General features: G+C 38.1%; 1 protein-coding gene across 4 annotated transcripts in view; it reads right to left on the bottom strand.

The window, feature by feature from the left end:
• Positions 1–13,542, bottom strand: part of ARNT (aryl hydrocarbon receptor nuclear translocator) — a 63,261-nt gene extending 49,719 nt beyond the window's left edge. For all 4 annotated transcript variants that reach the window (XM_087443758.1, XM_087443762.1, XM_087443764.1 and 1 more), the window contains exon 1: positions 13,391–13,542. In XM_087443758.1, coding sequence (XP_087299884.1) covers positions 13,391–13,415 — 25 coding nt within the window. In that variant the 5' untranslated portion in view covers positions 13,416–13,542. The remainder of the gene's footprint in view (positions 1–13,390) is intronic.
• Between the last annotated feature and the right edge of the window lie 11,013 nt (positions 13,543–24,555).

The following is a 24,555-nucleotide window of genomic DNA, read 5'->3' as shown; positions in this document are numbered from 1 at the left end:
GTTAAGCAACCTTGCTCTAGATAATCTCCAAAATAAATATTGATATCTCTGACTTATTCATGATTTCACTGGACTTAATTTAGGTGGTTTAGTTCTATTCTGATTTAACAGCCATTTTTTAAAAATCAGGAATGGATTCCTTTTATCAGAAACAAATGCTTTTGTAAAGCATTTATTGAGGTATCATCTTTTTCCCTTTAGTTTGTTAATGACATGAATTTTACAGGTTTTCTCATCTTTGAGTTCCTAGAATAAACCCTACTCAATAATTGTAGTGGGTTGAATAGTATAAAACTGCATGTACACACAGAACCTCAGAATGTGACTTTATTTGGAAGCAGGGTCTCTGAAGACAAAATTATGTAAGACTGAGGTCACACTGGATTAGGGTGGGCTCTAAATCCAATGACTGCTATCTTTACAAGTGCAAGGAGAGGGACATTTGGAGAGGGAGACGGAGATTGGAGTGATGTGTCTACAAGCTGGAAAAGAGGGAGAGGTTTTTTTCTCAGAGCCTCCAGAAGGAACCAAACCTCATGACATCTTCATTTCAGACTTTGAGCCTCCAGAACTGTGAGAGAATAAATATCTGTTGTTTTAAGCCTTCTAGTTTGTGGTAATTTGTCACAACAGTCCTGGGAAACTAATACAATAATGATGTATGATTCTTTTAATATACTCTGGATTTGATTTACTAAGATTAGCTCCTTTTGAAGGGAAGAGGAACTTGGTGTTACGTAAGGATAGTATAGTTAAGGAGTATTCTTAGTGCACTGAACTCAAGTACTTCTATTAAAATGACAATTTGACAGAAATTACAGAAAAATGGTAAATATAACATATTTTAGTCAGTCATCATAGTCTTCTAGATTTACAGAAAAGCTACTTCTAAACGTAACTTCCTTTCTTGAAGTAGGGAAACAATCAGAACTAAGTCATTGAAATCATATGACTGAGGAAAACAGGAGTTATAAAGGAAGCATTAAAAGTTGAATAGAGGGCTGGCTCCGTGGCTTAGCGGTTAAGTGCACGCACTCCGCTACTGGCGGCCCAGGTTCGGATCCTGGGCGCGCACCGACGCACCGCTTCTCCGGCCATGCTGAGGCCACGTCCCACATACAGCACCTAGAAGGATGTGCAACTATGACATACAACTATCTACTGGGGCTTCGGGAGAAAAAAAAAAAAGGAGGAGGATTAGCAACAGATGTTAGCTCAGAGCCGGTCTTCCTCAGCAAAAAGAGGAGGATTAGCATGGATGTTAGCTCAGGGCTGATCTTTCTCACACGCACACACACAAAAAAGTTGAATAGATAATAAAATGTTCAAAAATAAATGTTGGTAACAATAAGTCATCATATTCCCAAGTTGTCTAAAATATGAACCAATTTGGACATGTTTTTTAATGTTTTATTTATTATCCCTAAAATCTACCTCCAAATTATATTTATAACAAACTACACCTAACCTCAAAACGCAAAACCTCTTTTATGCATGTCTTCTTCTTTTTTTTTTTGTGAGGAAGATCAGCTCTGAGCTAACATCCATGCTAACCCTCCTCTTTTTTTTGCTGAGGAAGACCGGCTCTGAGCTAACATCTATTGCCAATCCTCCTCCTTTTTTTCCCCAAAGCCCCAGTAGATAATTGTATGTCATAGCTGCAAACCCTTCTAGTTGCTGTATGTGGGACGCCGCCTCAGCATGGCCGGAGAAGTGGTGCGTCAGTGCGCCCGGGATCTGAACCCGGGCCGCCAGTAGCGGAGTGTGCGCACTTAACCTCTAAGCCATGGGGCCGGCCCCTATGCATGTCCTCTATTACAAGCCCAAACATTTATAACTGCCTTTAACACTAGATAAAGAGGATACTCAAATACCCACCATTAAAATGATGATACATCACAAAGCTACAGTAATTAAAACAGTGTGGTACTGGCATAAAGACAGCCATATAGACCAATGGAATAGAATAGAAAGCCCAGAAATAAACCCTCACATGTATCGTCAAATGATTTTCAACAAGGGTGCCAAGACCATTCAATGGGGAAAGGACAGTCTTTTCAACAAATGATGTTTGGAAAACTGGATATCCACACGCAAAAGAATTAAGTTGTATCCTTCTTTACCTAATATCATATACAAAAATTAACTCAAAATGGATCAAAGACCTAAATGAGAGTTAAAACTACAAAACTCCTAGAATTAAAGCTTCATGACATTGGATTTGGCAATTTCTTGTACATATCAAAAGCACAAGCAACAAAAGTAAAAAAAGAGATAAACTGGACTTCATCAAAATTAGAAACTTTTGTGCATCAAAGAACACTATCAGCAGAGTAAAAAGGCAACCCATGGAATGGGAGAAAATATTTGCAAATCATATCTCTGATATGTAATTAATATTCAGAATATATAAAGAACTCCAACAACTCAACAATAACAACAAAAACACAACTTGATTTAAAAATCCGCAAAGGTCTCGAATAGACATCTCTCCAAAGAAGATATACAAATGGACAATAAGCATATGAAAAGATGTTCAACATCACTAATCATTAGAGAAACGCAAATCGAAACCACAAGATATCACCTCACACCCATTAGGATGGTCACCATAAACAAACAAAAAAAAAAGAAAATAAGTGTTGGTGAGGATGTGGGGGAATTGGAACTCTTGTGCACTGTTGGTGGAAACATAAAATGGTGCAGCCACTATGGGAAACAGTATGGAGATTCCTCAAAAAATTAAAAACAGAATTACTATATGATCCAGCAATTCCATTTGTGGGTATATACTCAAAGAATTGAAAGCAGGGCCTCGAAGAGATACTTGTACAACTCACGTTCATTGCAGCACTGTTCACAATAGCTAAGACATGAAAGCAACTGAAGTGTCCATCGAGATGAATGGATTAAAAAAAAATGTGGCATATACATCCAATGGAACAGTATTCAGCTTTAAAAAAGAAGGAAATTCTGCAATATGCTATAATAGAGATGAACCCTGAAGATATTATGCTAAGTGAAATAAGTCACAAAAGGGCAAATACTATATGATTTCACTTATATAAGGTACCTAGCATAGTCAAATTCACAGAGACAGAGTGCAGAATGGTGGTTTCGGGGGGCTAGAGGGACTGGGGAATGGTACAGAGTTTCAGTTTTGCAAGACAAAAAAAGTTCCGGAGGTAGATGGTGGTGACAACTGCACAACAATGTGAATATACTAATGCCACTAAACTGTACACTTAATAATGGTTAAAATGACAAATTTTATGTTATGTGTATTTTGCCACAATAAAAAAATATTTTAAACATACAAAAGAATTTTTAAGGTCTATCTATATCTTTGAAATGGAAAGCTATCCACATATATGATTATGGAAAAATAAGCTACAGAAAAGTATATATAATATAATCTTCTTTAAAGTTTATATGCATAACAAAGCCTGGAAGAATTCATTTAATATTTATTGCATGTCTACTATATGCCACATGCTGTTGCAGGCCCTAGAGATAAAACAATAACTAGAACAGACAAAAGTCTTAACTCTTATGAATTTTACAAGTTAGTGGGAGAGATAAACAAAAGAAATAATTAAAATATAAATTAGGTTGATAATATGAAACTGAAATTTTACAGGTAAAAAATATCAGTTATTTCATATGGCTCAATCTAATAATATGTTATATAGTGATAAATATGGAGAAAAATAAACCAGGAGAAGTCAAATCAGAAGTATGTAAATGTTCAAGGGTAGGAGGGTAGCAATTTTAGATAGTAAGGGAAGACCTCACTGAAAAGGTAACATTTAAGGAAAGATCAGAAGGAGGTAAGAGAATAAACTGGGGGAAATGCATTCTAGGCAGAGTGCAAAGACCAGGAGGTGAGAGCATGCCTATTAAGTTCTAGAAATAGTGTGGATGATGTCATGGCTAGAATGGAGTGAGCAAATGTTACACAATAAAACTATTAACGGTGGTTATCTTTGGGATGGCATTTAGAGACTTCTACATTTGATTTTCTGTATATCTATTTTGTTTTGCCTTTTACATTAAGCATATACTACTTTTACAACCGGAAAATGCATGATCCCAATTTTTAAAAAAGAAAATGTATATGTGTATGCCTTGTGTATGGCACATATTGAAAATCTGAGAGAACACAGCTCAAACTCTAAAGTAAGATAAACCTGGATTCCAATCCTAGAGTTATCACTTATAACTTGTAGCTAACACCAGTACCTACCTTTTGGGAAGATTAAATTAGATAACTGCATGTGAAAAGTGCTTAGCATAGTGCCTGACACACTTAAGTACCCTTTAAACAGTCACTTTATAAAAATATATCAAACACCAAAATGTTAACTGATTTTGCCATTGTTAATTTTTTCATTACAAAAGTAATATATTAAAATACAATATAAATATACAGAAAATCAAATGTAGAAGTCTCTAAAAATATTCAAACAACATAGAAGCAAACAGTCAAAAGTAAAATTCTCCACGCACACACCTCAATCCCACTTTCCCCCTATGGGTAACTGCTGTTAACATTTTGATATGAATCCTTTCAGATCTTTTTTTCTATATATCATATGTTATAGAGTTTTGGATAATTTTTACATAAAAAATGGAAGGGATCATATTATATTTTTTCTGAACCTTAAATTTTTTCCATGTAACAATATATCTTGGAAGGTGTGTCATGTCAATAAATACAGAGTTAACTCATTCTTTTTAATAGCTACAGGTATAGTACTTCATAGTACAAATGTATATATTTATAACATTCAAACTATCACTATCATTGATAAATAATGTATCAATGAATATCCTTGTGTATCTTTATGCACAGGTGCCAATGTTTCTATACTAACAAGTTTCTGAAAATGACTTGCTGAGTCTAAGGGAGCACATTTAAAACTTTGCCCATTACCCTCCAACAAGATTACATGAATTAAGAGCCTCACCAACAGTATCAAATTATCCATACCTCCAGTAGCACTGAGTTTTGGCAATCCTTCAAATTTTTACTAATTTTCTAGGTATAAAATGATTATCGCTGTCGACTTAATGTGCATTTCTCTATTATTAGTAAGACTGAGTATATTTTTATACGTCATTGCTGTTAACTTTTTCTATATCATCCTGTAAACTTTAAATAGTGAATATAAGTAACTTTCCTAAGAAAAAGCGATTTTTTCCCATAAGAAAATCAAGTTCATACTTTTAGTAATAGGTTTATCAAGGATCTAAGAGTTAGAGGAATTTAGAGAAAGAAAAGATGATTCTGAGATGGTTTAAATTAAGGTCTGGCATAATCCCTAGCACAGAGAAGGTACTCAATAGGAAGGAAAAACTAAAGGAAACAAGACAGGCAGGCAGGCATGCAGCCAGTCAGGAAGTTTCAAAAAGATAGATCAAGCTGGGCCTCAGAAAAAGTAAAGGACAGGAAAAAGGCATTCCACATAGACAAATGGACATGAGCAAATCCTAAAGGGAGGTATGAAAATAGCTATGAAGGGCTGTAGGGAAACAGACCTATACAGAGCAGAGAGTCGATATTTAGGAGAAAAAACAAGATGTCAAGTGCTACCCAATTATGAGAAGGCCTTGAATGCCAAGATGAAATCTTAGACCTCAGTCAATAAACAACTGAAAGACAAAATATACTTTTAAGTCCGAGTGACAAGAAGAAAATGTAAATTAAAAGATTAATATGACAGATTTAAAGTTTGAAGTAATAGAAGCAGACAGACAGATTAGATTAAATAAAAATGAGGTGATAGAGGCCTAAACTAGTATGATAGCAGAATGAAAAGGTGAAGGAACCTCTAAAATTTTAAAACTATGCAACTTCTGAACAAGGATAGTGGGTTAAATACATACATCTATTTTTACTTTCTTCCCTCCCCCCCCAAGAAATTATATAAAGGAGAAAAACAATTTTATGCAAGATATAAAACCACACGGATGGAAAAAATGGAAGAATAGAGCAATAAATTTTTAGAAACTGGGAACATTGCCTTGGTAGACCCAAGAGAACTGAATCCTCAGTCAGCAAGAGAAAAAGCAGAACACCAATTCAATTTACACGTTGGAATCCCCCAAAGTCTCAGGAACTGGTGATTCCAGGTACCTCTGTGTGGGGGAGTAGGGGACAGGGTGAATGAAAGCTAAAATAAAAAGGATTGGTTCAACATCTGTTTAAGTGGCAGGTGGACTCCCAGATCCTCTCCCAGTGCCTCCTAGCAGGGAAACTGCCCCTCATCCACCCTGTCAAAACACTGATTTATTTTTCGAAGAGTCTAGACCTCTGGGGAGCACCAGGCAAAGATGAAAGTGAGGGTACCATACTGAAAACAGGGAAACTAACAGCAATGTATGCAAAATGGATGCTTCACTTTTCTCCTGTTGTACTGCCTCTATCCTGTATTCCATGTTTCCTCTTTCTTGGTTTACTCTCTCCTACTACTGAAGTACATCCTCTAGTAAGTCCCTGAGAAACAGTATAAGGGAGACCTTGGATGTATGAAAATATCTTTCTTCTCCTTCGCTAACTGATAGTTTGCCTAGGAATGGAATTCTAAGTTGGAAACTATTTTCCCTCAGAATTTTGAAGGCATTGCTCTATTGTCTTCTACTTTCCAGTATGACTACTGAGAAGCAAGACCAATATGATTCCTGATTCTTTTGAACTGACCAATTTTCTTCTCTCTGGAGTTTGTAGGATACTCTTTGTATCTGATGCTGAAATTTCATGATAATGTGCCTTGATGTGGGTGTGTTTTCATTCACTGGTCTGGCCCCTTCAATTTGAAAACTCACGTCTTTTACTTCTGTAGCATTTTATTTAAACAAAAACAAAAAGTTTGGTTAAAAGAGAGAAAAACGGTTGTCACTGGGGAGAAGGAACTAAGAGAAGAGGGTAGAGGACTGTTGTTTTTGTAACAAATCATGTAAAACTAAGTCTTTTTTTTTTTTTTTTCTGCGAGGAAGACCAGCCCTGAGCTAACATCTGCCAATCCTCCTCTTTCTGCTGAGGAAGACTGGCCCTGGGCTAACATCCATGCCCATCTTCCTCCACTTTATATGGGACGCCACCACAGCATGGCTTGACAAGCGGAGCGTCGGTGCACGCCCAGGATCTGAACCGGCCAACCCCGGGCCACCGCAGCGGAGCACCCGCACTTAACCAGTTGTGCCACTGGGCCAGCCCCCAAACTAAGTCTTTAAATATAAGCATGGATAATTTTGATTAAAATAACTTTTTTTTTTTGGATGAGGAAGATTGGCTCTGAGCTAACATCTGTCGCCAATCCTCCTCTTTTTGCTGAGGAAGATTAGCCCTGAGCTAACATCTGTGCCCATCTTCTTCTATTTTATATGTGGGACGCCACCACACGTGGCTTGATGAGTGGTGCATACTTTCCGAGCCTAGGATTCGAACCTGCGAACCCCAGGCCGCCGAAGCAGAGCACGAAAACTTAACCACTATGCCACCAGGCCAGCCCCTAAAGTAACTTGTTAAATATACGTGCTTAAATGTTTAAATGTTATCTATTTTAACTATATATTTTAAATGGTTAAAAAATGTTTTAATATCTTTATATGTTAAAAAAAAATTTTTTTTTAATGCGAAAAAACCAAGATGTGATAACCAACCAGATAATGCATAAAAGAATCCAAACACTTCTAGTTACTTAGCCTGGGGAACTGGAAAAACTATCATAGTCATGAAAGATACAGAAAAGTTAGGAAGGGCAGCAGATTTGAAGGCAATACTGGTAGACATATACATAAATAGTATGTTAAAGATTATTGGAGTAGAGATGTCTTTTAAATAGATAAAAATATAGGAAAGAAGCTTATGTGAGAAGAAAGGAATGAAAATTTTAGAGACTCTTCAATACATAAAAGATAAATGAAGGGAATGGGATACAGTAGTTACCAAATAAATGTTTAATTGAGGCAGGAGGGCAAGCAAGTAGGAAGGTGGGTAAATAGATACAAATGAAGGAAGATGACTGGCTTATTAATTAGTTAAGAGTTCTAGCCCCAAGAGAGAGACTAGAAAAGGAGAAGCATAATGAACAAGAAAAAGAAAATGAGCAGGCAAAAGGGACAAAGAAGAAACAGTAAGAAAGAACAAGCAATGCAATGTCTCTGAAGCCAAGTCCAAGGAGAGATTCACCATAATGGCACAATTATGAGGTACAAAGAACTAGGAGAAGGATTCCAGTAAGAATCTTAAAAATTATCTAAAGAGCTGAAAAACAACTACAAGGAAAAAACATAGGAAGTTATAGAAAAGATTTTAGGAACTGCGACACTCTTCCAGCTCCTTTTTACACCTTGTACTCACCTCTCCATCCCAGCAACTTGCCCTCCTAGCTGCCCAAACTGCTCTTTTACCTTCTTCATCTACATAAAAAGACAATATCCCACCCTCCTCCTTCTCAAAAGATATCCATCGTACCACATTTCAGTAGAAAGTGACTCAAGTCACAACGGGAAAAGTCTTACAACTTAGAGATTAAGAATGTTAACTGTGTAGACGAACTGCCAGCAATCAAATTGTCTCTACCCACTACTAGCTATGTGACTTCAGACAAACTACTTATTCACTCTGTGCCTTAGTTTCCTCATATGTAAAACAAAGATATTAATACATATCTCTTACGATTGTTGTAAAGGTTAAATGAGATAATAAACATGAGGATTAAGTGAGATAATATATTTAGAACAATAGCTGGCATGTAATTACTAATGTTAGCTATTATAAATTAATTCATGATATTAATGGCTTAATTAGTGTTCTCCTTTCAAAGGTATTTTCATGTTAATAGTGCATAAAGATATGAACCTCCGATGCTGGGTTTTACAACATTAATTTCATTTCATTTCAACAAACATTTATTGAACTCTAGTCCTACACACCATGCACCGCTGTGAGCACTGGAGTGCCCTAGTGAACAAGGAAGCTGAAGGTCCTGCTCTCATGGAACTTAAATTCCAACTATAATGTTAAAGTCATAAACTTAGTTTGTCCATTCAACTACAGTGAAGACATGGAGGGTAAAATACAAAATGAAGAAATGACGAAAAGAGAGGTAAATTTAGCGAATTTATTTGGAAAGTGAGAGATGGTTTCCTACATACAGAATAGCCAACAAAACAGGAACGTGTAGCCTGGCATATAGTAGGAACTTAATAAATATTTAATAAATGTGCCCATTCCTTTCTCTGGTTTTGTTTCTTACGTGTAAAATATGGGAGTTATCTTGATTCCAACTCCAACATTCACTGATGTCAACTTACTGAAGTCACCATGCCATACTATGCAGCATTCTTAAAAACAGATAACTCTACGGGCAGGGCCTATCATTGGGTATGGATGACGGGCCCAGAAAGACTCCACTGAGCTCAGGCCTTGCATTTCAGAAGGGCCTTAAATGTATTCTTTTGTTACATCTAAATGAAATCAGCTATACAACCACAGAGACACAGGATAGCACTCACAGAAACGCTACCCTTGCACTTCTATATAGGACTCTACCACCAGGAAATTAACATTTAAATAAATATAGTAAACAGCCTGAAGAAAAAAAAGAAAGATGGCTCCAAAGACAGTTTCCACAACTAAGGATTGAAATTTTACTAGTTTTGGAATTAAATAACCCCAAGATGTCACAGCCTAAGTAAAATCAAGGAAAAAGGGTTTAGTTTCCTTGAGGGTTGCAATTCAGTTTTTGAAGATCAATCATCACTTGGCACTGCAGAAATCCCTATTGTTATTGCCTTACAACAAAGTCATCCATAGCAGCGAACCACAAAAGACTTTCACAAAACATCCATAAAACAACATATTACTCTGATCTGTTAGTGGATTGTTTGAGTAGAGGGGTAGGGCTGGAAAGCAAAAAACTAAGCTGAGAGATCACTATTTCAAAACAACAAGAAAACTAGAGTTCCAGGAATGCAGAAGTATCTACTTCTTAATTTCTTAGAAAACAGAGAAAATTCAGGTTAGTGTCACAAATCTAACAGCATAAAAAGTATGCAGATTAACGTTCTTTTTCAAAAATGTTAATTGTATTTCAATTGCTGGATTAGTAAAATGTATTTAAACATTTTTCAAAAAGGTTTTTGCAATAGAATATAATAAAGCATCTTGGTATCTTAATTTTGCACTGCATAAATTCCTATTTTCCTGTACCTGATAAAGGTAAGTAAAGGTAATGGGTAAGAATTTTGGGGCCGGCCCTGTGGCTTAGCGGTTAAGTGCACGCGCTCCGCTGCTGGCGGCCTGGGTTCAGATCCCGGGCGCGCACTGACACACCGCTTCTCTGGCCATGCTGGGGCCACATCCCACATACAGCAACTAGAAGGATGTGCAGCTATGACAGACAACTATCTACTGGGGCTTTGGGGGAAAAAAAATAAATAAATAAAATTTAAAAAAAAAAGAATTTTGTTAATTGATGCTTTTAAAACTATAATTTATATAGATGAAAATTATGTGAAAAGAAAAATTTTCCTAAATGTCAGCCTTACAAACCCAAATAGTGTTCCTTTCTTTGCCTTCTACCACATTCTCCATCCACAATAAATGGTCCCTAATAGCACAAAAAGAGATCTCCACTAATGAGAACACCAGAATCAAGAGAGGAAAAACCTACCCTCCTACAAACTCCTTCAGGGCTCTGGTTTGAATATTGAATTATAAATCAAATACCCAACCTCTTCCCAACCAGCGCCTTAGCCAATGCATTACAAATCACACATGCAATTTAAAAAGTGTTCCTCAAAATCGTTAGTATTCCATAAACAAGAAAGATACAGCCTAAGACTTCACGGACCATCTACCCATCCACTTCTACTTGCCAATGGTAAGTAGAATTAGAGAAAAATAATAGAATATTAAGAATTACCAATTCATACAGAAAAAAAGCCATCATCACATTAGAACTATTACTTCAACATAACTCTTGGAGGGTACAGTATAAACCATGTCTTACTCTTCTTTTGACCCAGCACCATGTTAAGACACAGTGAAAAATGCAAAGGAACCAGATCCCCTGCAAGACACTGAAGGGCCACCCATGGTCTCTAAATCATATTCTGAGCACAATTAACACAATCATCAAGCATTGTCATTAACGATTAACTCAAATGAAGCTTAGAGATAAGAGTTAAATGTTACTACAAAAATCCTTTGCAGACATATCTGAAGACAGAACTGTAGGGAAACTTAACAACCAGAAAAAGAAATTAGAAAAAACTCAAAGAAATAGGTAAGATGTCCCTAGCACCCAAAATAGCTTTAAGGAAAGAAGGTTTGACCATGCAACAGAATTCTGACCTGAAAACCATTTACTTTCTTTTCACTGAGCACAGTACATTTCCACCCTGTGTCTCTCCAGTCATGGTCCTCATTTCCCAAAATGCAACAGGCTACTAAAAGTCCACAATACATCTATGATCTCCTCCTTCTGATATAAAGGGGTAAAAGGAGAAATGAAGGAAGAAAATACATTTTCTGATTTAATCATCATGTGTTGAATGTGGGATCAATAACTTGGAAGAGATGGAAGAATTTTTCAACATCAAAAAAGAAATCTAGAAATCGCAGAAGCAGGCTGCTAAAGGACAACAAACAAAATCAACTGTTTCATTAGCAAGGATTCTACACAAATAAATGCTATTTTCTGCTTACAGATTTAGCTGATATTGATCAGCTAATGAAAATGTGGTCAAGACTGTCATTCTGGTTACTGTTGTTTAAAAAGCAAAACAAAATAAAGCAACCCCACCCACACTGCTGGAAAAAAGCTTCTGACATATGCACTAAACTTGTTTACCCAGGCCACCTCTTAATAAGAGAAATACTTTGCAACTTGACTAGGGTTATATAAGTATTTTGCAATGTGTTGTCAGTTTAAAATCTTGTTTATTTACTCCCTAGTTAACAGATAGGTTATTTTACTACACAGTCAGGTCTGCCATAATAATAGCATCTTTCCAATTTTATTCCATCACTCAGCACTTCCTGCAATAGAATTTTAGCAATTAATTTTATCTCCTTTTCCTCTAAAAAAACTAAAACGATTTAAAAATATATCGCCACGTGACAAATTAACTTCTTTAAATAGGTCTGTTCCCAGAAACACAGCAGGAAGGACAATAAATTTCACAGTGATTCAACTGTAATAGCAAAATCTGGCTATTGCAAAATAATACTGCCTTTCAGAGACACGGAAAAAAAATCCAACTTAAATTTCAACGTCGGAACAGCAGTGAATTCCTCGAGGCCACTGCTGTATTTTCAAGAAATTCGCCCCCACCTCGAAATTCATTTCTTTTGTAAGGCTATCAAAGAAATGGATTTCTGGGAAAGGATTCTATTTTGCAAGAGAATGGCCAACGTCACCAAGGTAAACTAGGACCCCTAAAATGAAATACTTCCCAAGGAGAAGTAACTGTAATATAGTGGGAAAAGGACTGGGACTAGGAATTTGAAGACCTATCTGTCTAGACCTGCTGCACTACACCCCATTCCATCTCTTAGACATGACTGGCTAAATTTTTTTGAAATGTTCAAGCACTCCCTTTTGAAGAGATGGTTCATTGAGAAATGGCATGGAACTGAACTTTTCTTAAAGAATGGGAAGTGCCTCAACCCACACCTAACAAGATTTAAACCTGGTTTTCTGGATGCTTGCTGTTGGCAAGACCGGTCCTGAACCTCAACCATTACAGAAACCTCGGCCCTCAGCAGCTAAAGGCACTAGAGGCACCTCAATACATAAACTCAAGTTTCAAAGTATAGCCCGGGATTGAGAGGAGGGAGGTGGGGGGGGGGGGAGGCACAGCCTAGAGAAACGGTGAGTATATATTCAAAGATTTTTTTAACTTAAAGTCTAAATATTTAAACGATTGGAAGTAACACCTCCGCTAAAAAGCAACGTGGTCCGGTGTTTATGAATCCAAACTACTTTTAAAGTGAAACGAGCCACTCTGCCCACAGTTATTCGGCATCAAGCAGCTCCAGTGGGCAGAGGGTTGAAAGAGGACCACATCGCACACCAGAACGCTGCCAGAAGAGTGGAGGCGGGCCAGCGCAGCGCGGGCAGCCGCTCCAACAGAACTCGCGGCACGGAACCCCCAACTCCCACCCGCTCGCTCCCTCCCTCCACCTCGGGTCTCTCCAGTTCCCCAGGGTCCGGCCCCTCCCTCAGGTCACTCCCCTCCCCCACCGCCCCCTCGCCACCCCCGCGCGTCCCAGCGCCCTCAGCCCCAACTACGGCCCCTCAGCCCTGGTCTCCTGAGTTGCCAGCCCCCTCGGCACGTCCTCCTTTAGAGGCACCCCAGTCCTCCGTCGCCTTACCGGGGTTAGCAGCAGTCGCCGCCATGGCCGTAGATGCCACCGCCGTCGCACCACCCCCCCAGGGGGAGGGGCCGCCGCCACCGAACCCGGGGGGAGGGGGAGGGGAAAGCCACTCCCCAGACGCGGCGCCCTACTGCCGCCACCGCTACCGCGGAATCCAAGATGGCGGCTACAGCAACCCCCCCCCCCACCGTCCCCAGCCCCTTTAGCGGAGAGACCCCGCCCACAGGGGGGCGGAGTCAGCCCCACAGCCAGCCTCCTCTGGGAAACTGACCAATGGAAACACCAAATCGACCAGAGGCAGGCTGGCCACTGCGCCAGCCGGTCCGGTGGAGGAGGGAGGACGAGGAAGAAGTCCAGCTGTCTCCATAATCCCGCCTCCTGTGCGTCAGAGGTCAATGATAGAGTGACGTCAGTGAGAAACAATTTTACTAAAAAGCTTGGCTTGGTGGTGGATTCGCGTGGTTGGCCAGTCTGCAGACAATTTGTTTTTTTTTTTTTTTTTTTTTTTTTATTGCAGTAACATTGGTTTATAACATTGCAAAAATTTCAGGTGTACATCATTGTACAGACAATTTGTTTTGTAAATCCTCTTTAAGTGCTCTAATGCGTAAACTTCACATGGTGATTTGTAATCGCTCCTAGAGTTCTTTCCTTTTTTAAGGACCTTTGTCCCTCGTGAAAAAAGTTCGATAACTAATTTTTGAATGCCTGCCACGGAACTGGTAGTGGAAGAGGATCTGGGTTCTTACGGTCTGGCGAGGGAGATACTGACAGCCAAAATAGGAGGCGATGTATGAAGACGATATTTTGATTAAGAGTGGGATAACTTCCTTTGGTCAATGATAGGGACCTAATGATGGGTTTTTAATAGAGAAGTGATAGGGTGAGGACTGCACAGATTTATTTTCTAATAATAGGAAGCATTGAGCACTTCAGGCCAGACACTGTCCAAACTGCTTTATATGTATTTACTCATTTAATTCTCATAACAACACTGTGAGGTAGATTCTATTTCCATTTTGCAGAAAAGGAAGCAGAAGCAAAGAGGTTAAGCAAGGGATACTCAGCTGGTTAGTGGTGCGGGAGGCAAACCGGAGGAGTCTCACTCTGGGAACATGTTCCACCCATCCCCCTGTTCTAGCACTACAGTTTTAGCATTATATGTCTTTCACAAGCTGTTTAATATAAATTTAATTACAATCTTAGAAATTGAGCATCTTTGCGTTCTTATAGGTTGTATGTGTACTAAAAGATTACATTGATCCATTTCCCTCATTTAGTTACCAGTACAGTTTATCTGAACAGAGGTATTTTCACATAATTTGTATATTATTGTTTACATTTGTTAAAATTAAATTTTTCTTTGTTACCATTTTGTTATGTTGTATTACCATTTCAGGAAAAAGAAAAATCCACTCAAAGAAGTACATTGAAGCATAAGAAGTAGTGAAAAAAGTAATAAGTACTTCAATTCCAAATTATGTAGTAAAAGTAGCTAGCTACTAAACAACACTGCAGTGCAGATATAGAATATGAATTATGTGCCTGTAAATGTGATAAGTTCATCCAAGCAGCAAAAAAATAAATAAAAATGTAAATAGGAAGTACAACTATGAATATCTAAAAATTGGATTTTATTGGGCCAGCAATCTATTTGTCCCTTGCCTGCTGCACCTTGACTATTAGGAAATTTTGTCAAACAGTGACTTGGAAAGCCATCAAAGCTTTCAAGTCATTTTTTAACCAGATACAATAACCTCGCTGTCAAGTAAAGTCTATTTTTCCAGAATAAATGCAAAATAATGTTTTCTAGTATGAAATGGATGAATATGTGGATAAAAAAGATCAAGTTGTATCCCTCATTTAAAAATTGGTAAAAGTCGTTTTGTTTCAGAGATGCTTGTACAACTAGCTACCAAGTTAATAAAAAATATTTTGCTTGGAGAAAGTATAACAAGCTTTTGGCAGAAATCCCTAATCAAATATCACACAGAATCATGGTATACAACAAGAAAGGGCAATATCAGCCTTGTACTTGCTAACGGATGTTTACCTTACAAGTGGACACCACTGATGTACACAATTTGAATCATTTCACAATATGTATATGTGGTACATAAGGAAAAATGCCCAGAAACTTCCTATTTGTTTTATCATTAAAAATTCAAGTTACAGAAGAAGACATTTTCATGCAGAAAAATTTTCATTTAAAAAATAATTGTGAGGGGTGAGAGAATCTGAAAAAGGTATCTCGGGATCAAAACTTATGGGAGTTGTAGCTTTGGGTGTAGAAAGGACGTTATTCCTGCAAGAAACAAAATATCAGTCCACTTTCTGTTTTATTCAGAGAAAAGTTGGTATCAAACAATATTTCTCCTGATTCTGATTCAACATAGGAAAAATTAGTACAAACTATAAATATAGTTAAATAGCAGCCAGTAAGCATAATCTTTGAGAAGAAATAGACAAATGTTAGAAGACTGCTTTTTCCTTGATGAAGTATGGAGGCCAGTAATGGGGAAGGTGCTCTCACAAGTTTTTTAATAAGGGCTGAAGTAAAACTTCCTTCTTTACTATACAGATAATACTAACAAAAACCATTTTTATTTTTCAATTAGGCTTGCTCAAATGGCTTATCTGAGCAATATTTTCATTATTTTTATTAACCTGAACTTATTACTTCAAGTTCTAAATGCCATGATTTTTAATCTTGAGAACAAAGTATCAGGATTGTGTAAGAAAAAGAGACTGTTATGCAAATGCCTTGACTGCCAAGAGTTTGTTATTTCCCAATACATGATAATTTTCTTTCTTCATCAGAGAAAGAAATGGATGACACATTATTAAATATATTTTAAACCAACATCCAAATGTTGCAACTGAGTAGGAAAAAATGCTTTTCAGAGCTGAATGCAGACCATGCAGCTGAGTGGAACTCCTGCTCTCTCCCAGGTTGAAACATTCAACTTTTGAAGTTGCTATAAGCTCTTCTACTTAGAATCTGACAAACTACTGAAAAATGTCTTCGATTAGAAACTCTCCATGAGGGCCAGCCCCGTGGCTTGCAGTTAAGTGCGTGCGCTCCGCTGCTGGCGGCCCAGGTTCGGTTCCCGGGCGCACACCGACGCACAGCTTCTCCAGCCATGCTGAGGCCGCGTCCCACATACAGCGACTAGAAGGATGTGCAGCTATGACGTACAACTATCTACTGGGGCTTTGCGGGAAAAATAATAAAAAATAATAATAAATAAATAAAAGCAGAGCGTTAAAAAAAAAAAGAAAGAAACTCTCCATGATACTAGATCCATGTTATTCAGAATTATCTGGTAGCCATCAAACACTCATTACAATATCTGACAAACTCATTGCGAATTCAGAGTTTCTAATTTTAGTATAAATAAAAATTAAGTCAATTATGAAGCCTGACCTATTGCACATGTTTTCAGCTTACCAATATTAAACAGTTACTATTCCTAGTATTAATTTTTAAACTATTACAAATTTTTCTGTTACCTTAATCATTACGGTAAGCCAGTTTTTTTAATTACTTAAGATGATGGTCTGAGGATGTGCCAGTTTTATTAAGTGTCTCCAGATAGAGTTGCCAGATTTAGCAAATAAAAATATAGGTTGGCCAGTCAACTTGAACTTCAGATAAACAACAAAGAATTTTTTAGTGTAACTATGTTCCAAATATTGCATAGGAAATATTTATACTAAAAAATTATTCATCTTTTATTTGGAAACCTTACTCCTGGAGGTTAAAATTTTAAGGAACACTGATTCAGGTTATTTTGGGGAGGGGAGAGACTAGAAGCAGGAAATTCGCTTAGGTAAACAGCTACTGCAGAAATCCAGGAGAGAAATTACAAGGACTTGACATAGGTCAATGAAACTGAAAAGGAAATGATTGCCCCAAATACTGTTGTGCCAGAATAATCAACAAGGCCTGCTACATAATTGCATATGGAATAAAAGAAAGCTGTGATGTCAAAGGCTTTTGGATGATATCGATAACAGAGACAGGTGCTAACTGGAAGTTCAGATTTGTTCAGCTGAAGTTCAGTTGTTGGATTGTTGGTGGGACAGCCAGGTAAAAATACTTATTAAAGTATATGAAATCACGGGACATCTGCCCAAAAGAGAGGTTGGCACCTAGACCTAAACTTGTGCATCAACTGCAGGAGACTTGTGGTTGCAGAAAATGACAGCAACAAAGTTAAAAGAGAAAAGAAAAAGGACACAAAGAATGCCTCAAGAAACGCCTGTTTCAGATTATGGAAGAAGGAAGAGGCAACCTGGAAAGAGTAGGGCAATGGACGCAAAGGAGTTTTAAGATAAAAGAGTTTGGGCAACAGTATCATATGTTTAGAGATAAGGATGAGCAAATCTAAGGAGAGAAGAGGGAGTGGAAACCATAGTTCAAGTGAGTGAGAAGTGAATAGAAAGTGAGTAAAAAGAGGCAGGTAGTTAGCATACACCACTTTTTCAAGAAATATGGCAATGAAGAGAAAGTACTCAAATGGTAGCTGGGGTGGGGGATAGGGTAGGGCTGGGAATAGAAAGATATGTCTGTAGACTGAGCTTGTGGAAAGGGACAAATTAAAAATGCAAGAAAATATATGCACCCAAGAAAACAAAGCTGATCCTAGGGGAGACAAGGAGAGAGGTTAGGGCTGCATGTGGAAGTGTTACTCTCAGAAAAACCAAAGCACTCTTTTACTGAAAACGTGTAGACATTTTGAAATGGAAGAAAGAGAAGTTGACAGCTCCTGTGCGATGGCTTTGATTCTCAAAGAAAAATAATAGGTGAGGGCCGGCTCCTTGGTGTAGCGGCTAAGTGCACATGCTCCGCTACTGGCGGCCCGGGTTTGGATCCCGGGCGCGCACTGACGCACCGCTTGTCCGGCCATGCTGAGGCCGCGTCCCACATACAGCAAGTTGAAGGATGTGCAACTATGACGTACAACTATCTACTGGGGCTTTGGGGAAAAAAAAGGAGGAGGAGGATTGGCAATAGATGTTAGCTCAGAGCCGGTCTTCCTCAGCAAAAAGAGGAGGATTAGCATGGATGTTAGCTCAGGGCTGATCTTCCTCACAAAAAATAAAAAAAAGAAAATAAAAAAAATAAGTAAAAGTGTGTGGAAGTGGATGAGACTGGTCAGGGAAACAAGAGAAGTCAGAGGAAGTTATTGGGCTGAGAAGAGAGCTTGAATTCTGGAAGCTGATGTTGATAGCAGATTCGAAAATGAGGAAGTGAGAATGGCAAAGGATAGGAACTGGGAAAAACATGTATCACAAAAAGTTATAATTAAAAATATTAGGGCTGGCCCGGTGGTGTAGTGGTTAAGTTCACACACTCTGTTTTGGCGGCCCGGGGTTTGCAGGTTCAGATCCTGGGCATAGATCTACACACCACTCATTAAGCCATGCCGTGGTAGCATCCCATATACGAAATAGAGGAAGATTGGCACAGATGTTAGCTCAGGGACAATCTTCCTCAAGCAAAAAGAGGAAGATTGGCAACAGATGTTAGCTTAGGGCCAATCTTCCTCACAAGAAAAAAAAAAACAAGGGCTGGCCCCATGGCCTAGTGGTTAGGTTCAGTGCACTCCACTTTAGCGGCCCAGGTTCACAGGTTCCGTTCCCAGGTTCACAGTTTCAGTTCCCGGGTGCGGACCTACAACACTCATCAAGCCATGCTGTGGTGGCAACCCATGTACAAAATAGAGGAAGACTGGCACAGATGTTAGCTCAGGGAGAATCTACCTCAGCAAAAAAAAAAAAACACACACACACAAAAAATATTTTCTTAATCTATTTGTGTGTGTGCATATATGTAGATATACATATAGTTCAAATCAATAAGTAAAAGATGAATGGCCCAATCAAAAGAAGGGAAAGGATAGGTACAGGAAATATGCAAAAGATATACAAACAATAGAAATTCAAATGCTGTGGTAATTAGCGAAATGCAAGTTTTTAAAAACTTGGATGTTATTTTTTGTCTATTAGCTGGATGAATATTTCAGAGATTGCAAATAACCTATATTGGTGACACTATGAAAAAAACAGCAGTTTCATACCCATTTGAAGGGAGTGTAGATTACTATAATCTTTTTAGTGTGTAATTTGGCAATATCTATTAAAATTCTAAATGTTCATATTCTACAACCCAGCATTTGTATTTTCAATATTTTGAGGAGTTTATCCTACAAAAACATTTCCACAAGCGCCCAAAGAAATATGTACAAGGACATCCATTGCAATGTTGGTAAAATAAGAAGAAATTTGAAACAATTCAAGTGCCCACTAAGAGAGAAAATGGACCATGGGATATCTACATAATGGAATACCTGAGTCCTCAGTAGCCATTAAAAAGAATGAAGTGGGGGGCCGGCCCTGTGGCATAGTGGTTAAGTTTGCATGCTCCGCTTTGGCGGCCCGGGGTTCTCAGGTTCAGATTCCAGGCGTGGGCCTAAGCACTGCTTATCAAGCCATGCTGTGGCAAGCATCCCACATATAAAGTAGAGGAAGATGGGCATGGATGTTAGCCCAGGGCCAATCTTCCTCAGCAAAAAGAGGAGGATTGGCAATGGATGTTAGCTCAGGGCTAATCTTCCTCACCAAAAAAAAAAAAAAGAATGAAGTGGATCTATATGTATTGAAATGGAAAGATGTCCAAAATATACTGTTGAATGAAAAAAGCGTAAAATAAGTATTATTTTGTAAATAATAATTATTACAATAAATATTGAAATTAAAGCTGGAGAAATCCACCAAACTGTTATCAGTGTATCTCTGGAGAGTGGGATTAAAAAAATAGGAGATTTCTATCTTTTGGTATGTATTTCTGTAATGTTTTAATGTGATATGACTTTGCACTATATTTATAATTATAAAAAATAGAAAGATATAACAATTTTGTTTTAAGGTCCATCACTAAATAAGTGATAGTTATTATAATGAGACCCAAAGCCTGGTTGTGTTTCAGGCTTTAGTTTTACCTATCCTGGAAAGAAAGAGATACTACCCTTACCTTCCCTCAACTCTTCTGCACAATTTGAGATGGTATGGTCAAGGGCAAAAAAAAAAATTGGAAATTGAAAATATTTTTTAATTGCTATGTTTATTGTTATTTGGGAAAATAAAAGTTTGAAGCCTGGGACTATACCTCACTCTCCATTCTGTACCCAGCAACTAGCACAGTGATTGACACATGGTAGGCATTCAGTAAATATTACATACAGCACATCTTTCCAGAGAGTTAATTTTTAAAGGTGTGATAATATCTTGAAAATTTATCTACTTGAAAAAAAGAAATTTTGAATAGATAATACACACAGGGTACAATATAAGCTACCCAATTCCTCACATTGAAGCCCTGGAGTGTGTCCCTCCAGAAATATTCTGTACATTTATATATATAAGCATATATACAAGCATATGTATAAGCATATATACATACAGACACATACACACACACACACATAGATCCTATAGAAGTTTTTTAATGAACCAAATAAAATCTTAGAGGAAATAGTAGTAGATTTTGCATTTGAAGTATATACAAATATGTGTAACTACTAATGCTAAGTGAAATAATTTTGACTTTTCTGATCCAAATGTCCTAAGCAAATTCTTTTTGAGGAAAAGGGGAGATTCTAGAGCTTCACTGATCTTGTTGACAAGTAGTTCTCAAAGTTGAGCATATATCACCATCTCCTAGAGGGGTTGGTTAAAACACAGATGCAGACACATCCAAAGTTTCTGATTTATTAAGGCTTGGAATGGGGTGGGGGGTGGAGTCCAAGAATTTGCATTTCTAACAATTTCCCAGGTGATGCTGCTAATCCAGAGAACCATTGCATAGACCAAAAAGCTGGCTACTGACCCATCTTCTACCACTCATGTGATCCTACTTAGAAGGTATTACTTGAGCTATTAACCTTGGCTGCCCCAGCCCTGGCAGAGCTGTGGAAATATTCTTCTACTGATCTAGGCTCCAATTTAATCTAGTGGGATCATTTTCTCAGTCACTATGGGAGTGTCTGAAACTTGATCCTGTTTTAGTTGAACTATTCATGAAGCTTCTGAGTTCAGTGTGGGAGTGGGGAAGGGAGAGAGCTACCAACCACTCTCCTTTTGTAAGAGGGAGTTGATGCAAAGAGGAGAGGCTGCCAAGAGATGTGCTTGAGTAGGAGAAGACTGCCCTGCCAACGGCCAGCCTTGGATATCATGCTCTCAAAAGGTAAACAACTATCCATATTGCCTTCCTGGTGAAGTTTTTAAGGGAATAATTCCAACAATTCTTCTGAGTTTAACAGCACCTTTCTACAAGCTTGGGGAATACTAGGGAAATGCTGAGGGAAGTAAAGAGCTTTTTTCTTCTTCTTCTTAGAGCTTTTCTTGGAAAAGTAAAACTTTCATCTGAGAGGGGATGTCTTAGGCATAGTCTTGTTTTGAGGCAAGTTGGGAAGACCTCCGTTGGTCCTATTAGCTAGAGGATGTCTTTGATTTTAGGGATTATAGTAAGAAAGCGTCAGTATTGTACCTCTTCACCATCACTTCTGCCTTCAGACTAAACTTGTGGCCAGGAGAGAAAAAGCTGGGTCTTTTTGTTTTGTTTTGTTTTTAAAGAAATATAGGGCACTACAGATGGAAAAGATGAAGTGATTTGGGAAGAAAACACAAGGAAAGGAAGAGGTGATTGATGTTTCTGGGAAGTGTTAAGTGAAAGAGGAATTGACTTTGCTGCAATTTTGTAAATGCTGTTATTCTGTTTCCTACTTTAGCAAGACCAAATTTTACATAAACCAATAGATTTGTGCCCCACCCCTTTTTCCGTACTCTACTCCTGAGCGGCACTGCTATTCATCTCAAACAAAACAGGAACCTTAAGAGCCACTAGAAAAATTCTAGGACAGGTCTTCTCTTTGGAAAACAGATTTTGGATTTACCATTTTATCAATTATTTGTATCTGTCAAGAAAAGCTATTTTGCCTACGAGGTTTCAGAAAAGAGGAAACAATATCCAAGGCTTCAATAATTTGTTGTGATTTTTTTCCCCACTCTAAAAAATATTTTAACTAGTTTTGTATTCAAAATCTTGTATTCTTTTTCTTAGAGGGAGCCTCCCAACTTGTATAAACTTCAGGCCTTATAAAACCTGGATCTGATCCCTGCATATGAAAATAAGAGCCAAAAACATACATGGCATACTTGAAACCAACACAAAATCAGCCTTTTGCTTTTCTTTTCTCTTTTCAATAAGAATGGATTTGGGCAAGCCCTGGTGGCCTAGTGCCATACCTTAAGTTCGGAGTGCTCTGCTTCAGCAGCCTGGGTTGGGTTCCCTGAGCACAGACCTACACCACTCGTCTGTCAGTGGGTGTGCTGTGGAGGCGGCTCACATATAAAGAGAGGAAGATTGGCAGCAGATGTTAGCTCAGGGCGACTCTTCCTCAGCAAAAACAAAAAGAATTATTTTACTTTTTGAGGGGAGGAAGGAAAGATATCACCCTATGAGGAGCAAAATTAGCTTATTGGAATTTGGCAGCTATGAATGAGAATTTTGAATAAGTAAACTAAAGACCTTGGATTCAAAGTTCAGGAGTTCAGATTTACTTAAATGAGGAGAGGGAGAATCAAAGATGACTAGATGTTTTCCAATTTCTAGATATTGAAGATTTTCCAACTCTCTGTAGCATTTGGGGCTGTTGGCAAACCCACTCCTTGAAATTCTCTCATCTCTTTAATTTCATGACTCTATTACTCTTCAAGTTTTCCTACTTGTAACTATTCCATCTGTGGTTCCTTGACCTCTTTCCTCCACCATAAATGCAGACATTCCCTTGTTTCTAATTCTCCTTTAGCCGTCTCATCTACTCCCATGATTTCAACTATCCTGCCCTTGGGTGACTCTCAGCTCTAAAGATTTTGCTCTTCTTTACTTCTAACTTCAGTCCCACATTTCCGCCTCCTGAGCATACTACACTAGTACCTTTAAATTCAACCTACCCCAAACTGAATTCATCATAGTCTCTTGAAGTATCTGCTATTCCTAATGTAAATCATTCTATGAATGGCAACATTTTTCTTTCAGCCATCCAAATTCAAGCCCCAGAGTTTTCTTTACCACTTCCTTCTTCCTCGCACTATATGTCCATTTAATTTATAAATCATGTCAAATCCTCTTTCACAATCTCACATCCATTCCCTCCTCTTTGTTACTCACTCTGTTATCCTAGTTTATACTTTTGTTACCTCTTGTTGAGACTGCTACAACTCCTCCTTATTGTTTTCCACTCTGTGGTGTCTGTTATTTCCTGTCTCCAATACCTTTTACATACTGTTGCCAATTTTCTTCCTAAAATATGGCTTTGATTATTTACCTTCCTTCATTCAACAAGCATGAATTGTGTGTGCACAATGCGCCAGGCACTGATATGGGTATTAATTCATTCATGTAGGTGTTCTAAGTACCTACAATGTGCCAGCCTTGCCGTAGGCACTGAAGCTATGCCGCCAATGGGACAGACACAGACCTAGCACTTAGAGCTCACATTCCAGTTAAAGTCAATGCGATATACAGTAAGATATGGCCCCTGCTTTTAAGGCATTTATGTACTCAAAATCCTACAGTGGTTCCACTATATCTGGAGGAATAAATTCAGATTCTTTACCCTGACTTTCAAGGCTCATTATTGTCTTATCTCTAGCAATAAAAGTATAGACTCTAGATTAATAATCTTGAGTTTTGCATGGGTCTTGTGTTCTGTATTGGGGACCGCATTTTAAAAGAGATATAGACACACTAGAATCTCTTCAATGAAAAAAGACTAGAGTGATAGAAAAGTCATATCCTCTCAGAAATAATGAAGTGATTGAAGAAATGAGTCAACAAGTACTTGAAAGCTATCTTCAAATCCTGAAAATCGTGTGTATGGGAAAGATATGTGTTGCCCTATATGGTCCTAAGTTAAAAGTGGAGCAGTGCTGAGGAGACAGATTTGGCTCAATGTAAAGAATTACTTTTAAAGAATGGACCGCCTTGGAAGACAGTCATTTCCTGGCTCCTGAAGGCCCGTGAGGAACTCACCCAAGCAGTTAAAGCAGGAGCTTTGCAGGAATGATTAGAAGACTGATGCAACAAGATGACT

Source organism: Ceratotherium simum, chromosome 2, assembly GCF_057802395.1.
Source record: "Ceratotherium simum simum isolate JZ-2026a chromosome 2, ASM5780239v1, whole genome shotgun sequence".
In the NCBI taxonomy this organism is placed as follows: Eukaryota; Metazoa; Chordata; class Mammalia; order Perissodactyla; family Rhinocerotidae; genus Ceratotherium; species Ceratotherium simum.
This window is presented reverse-complemented; position numbering and strand designations above follow the sequence as displayed.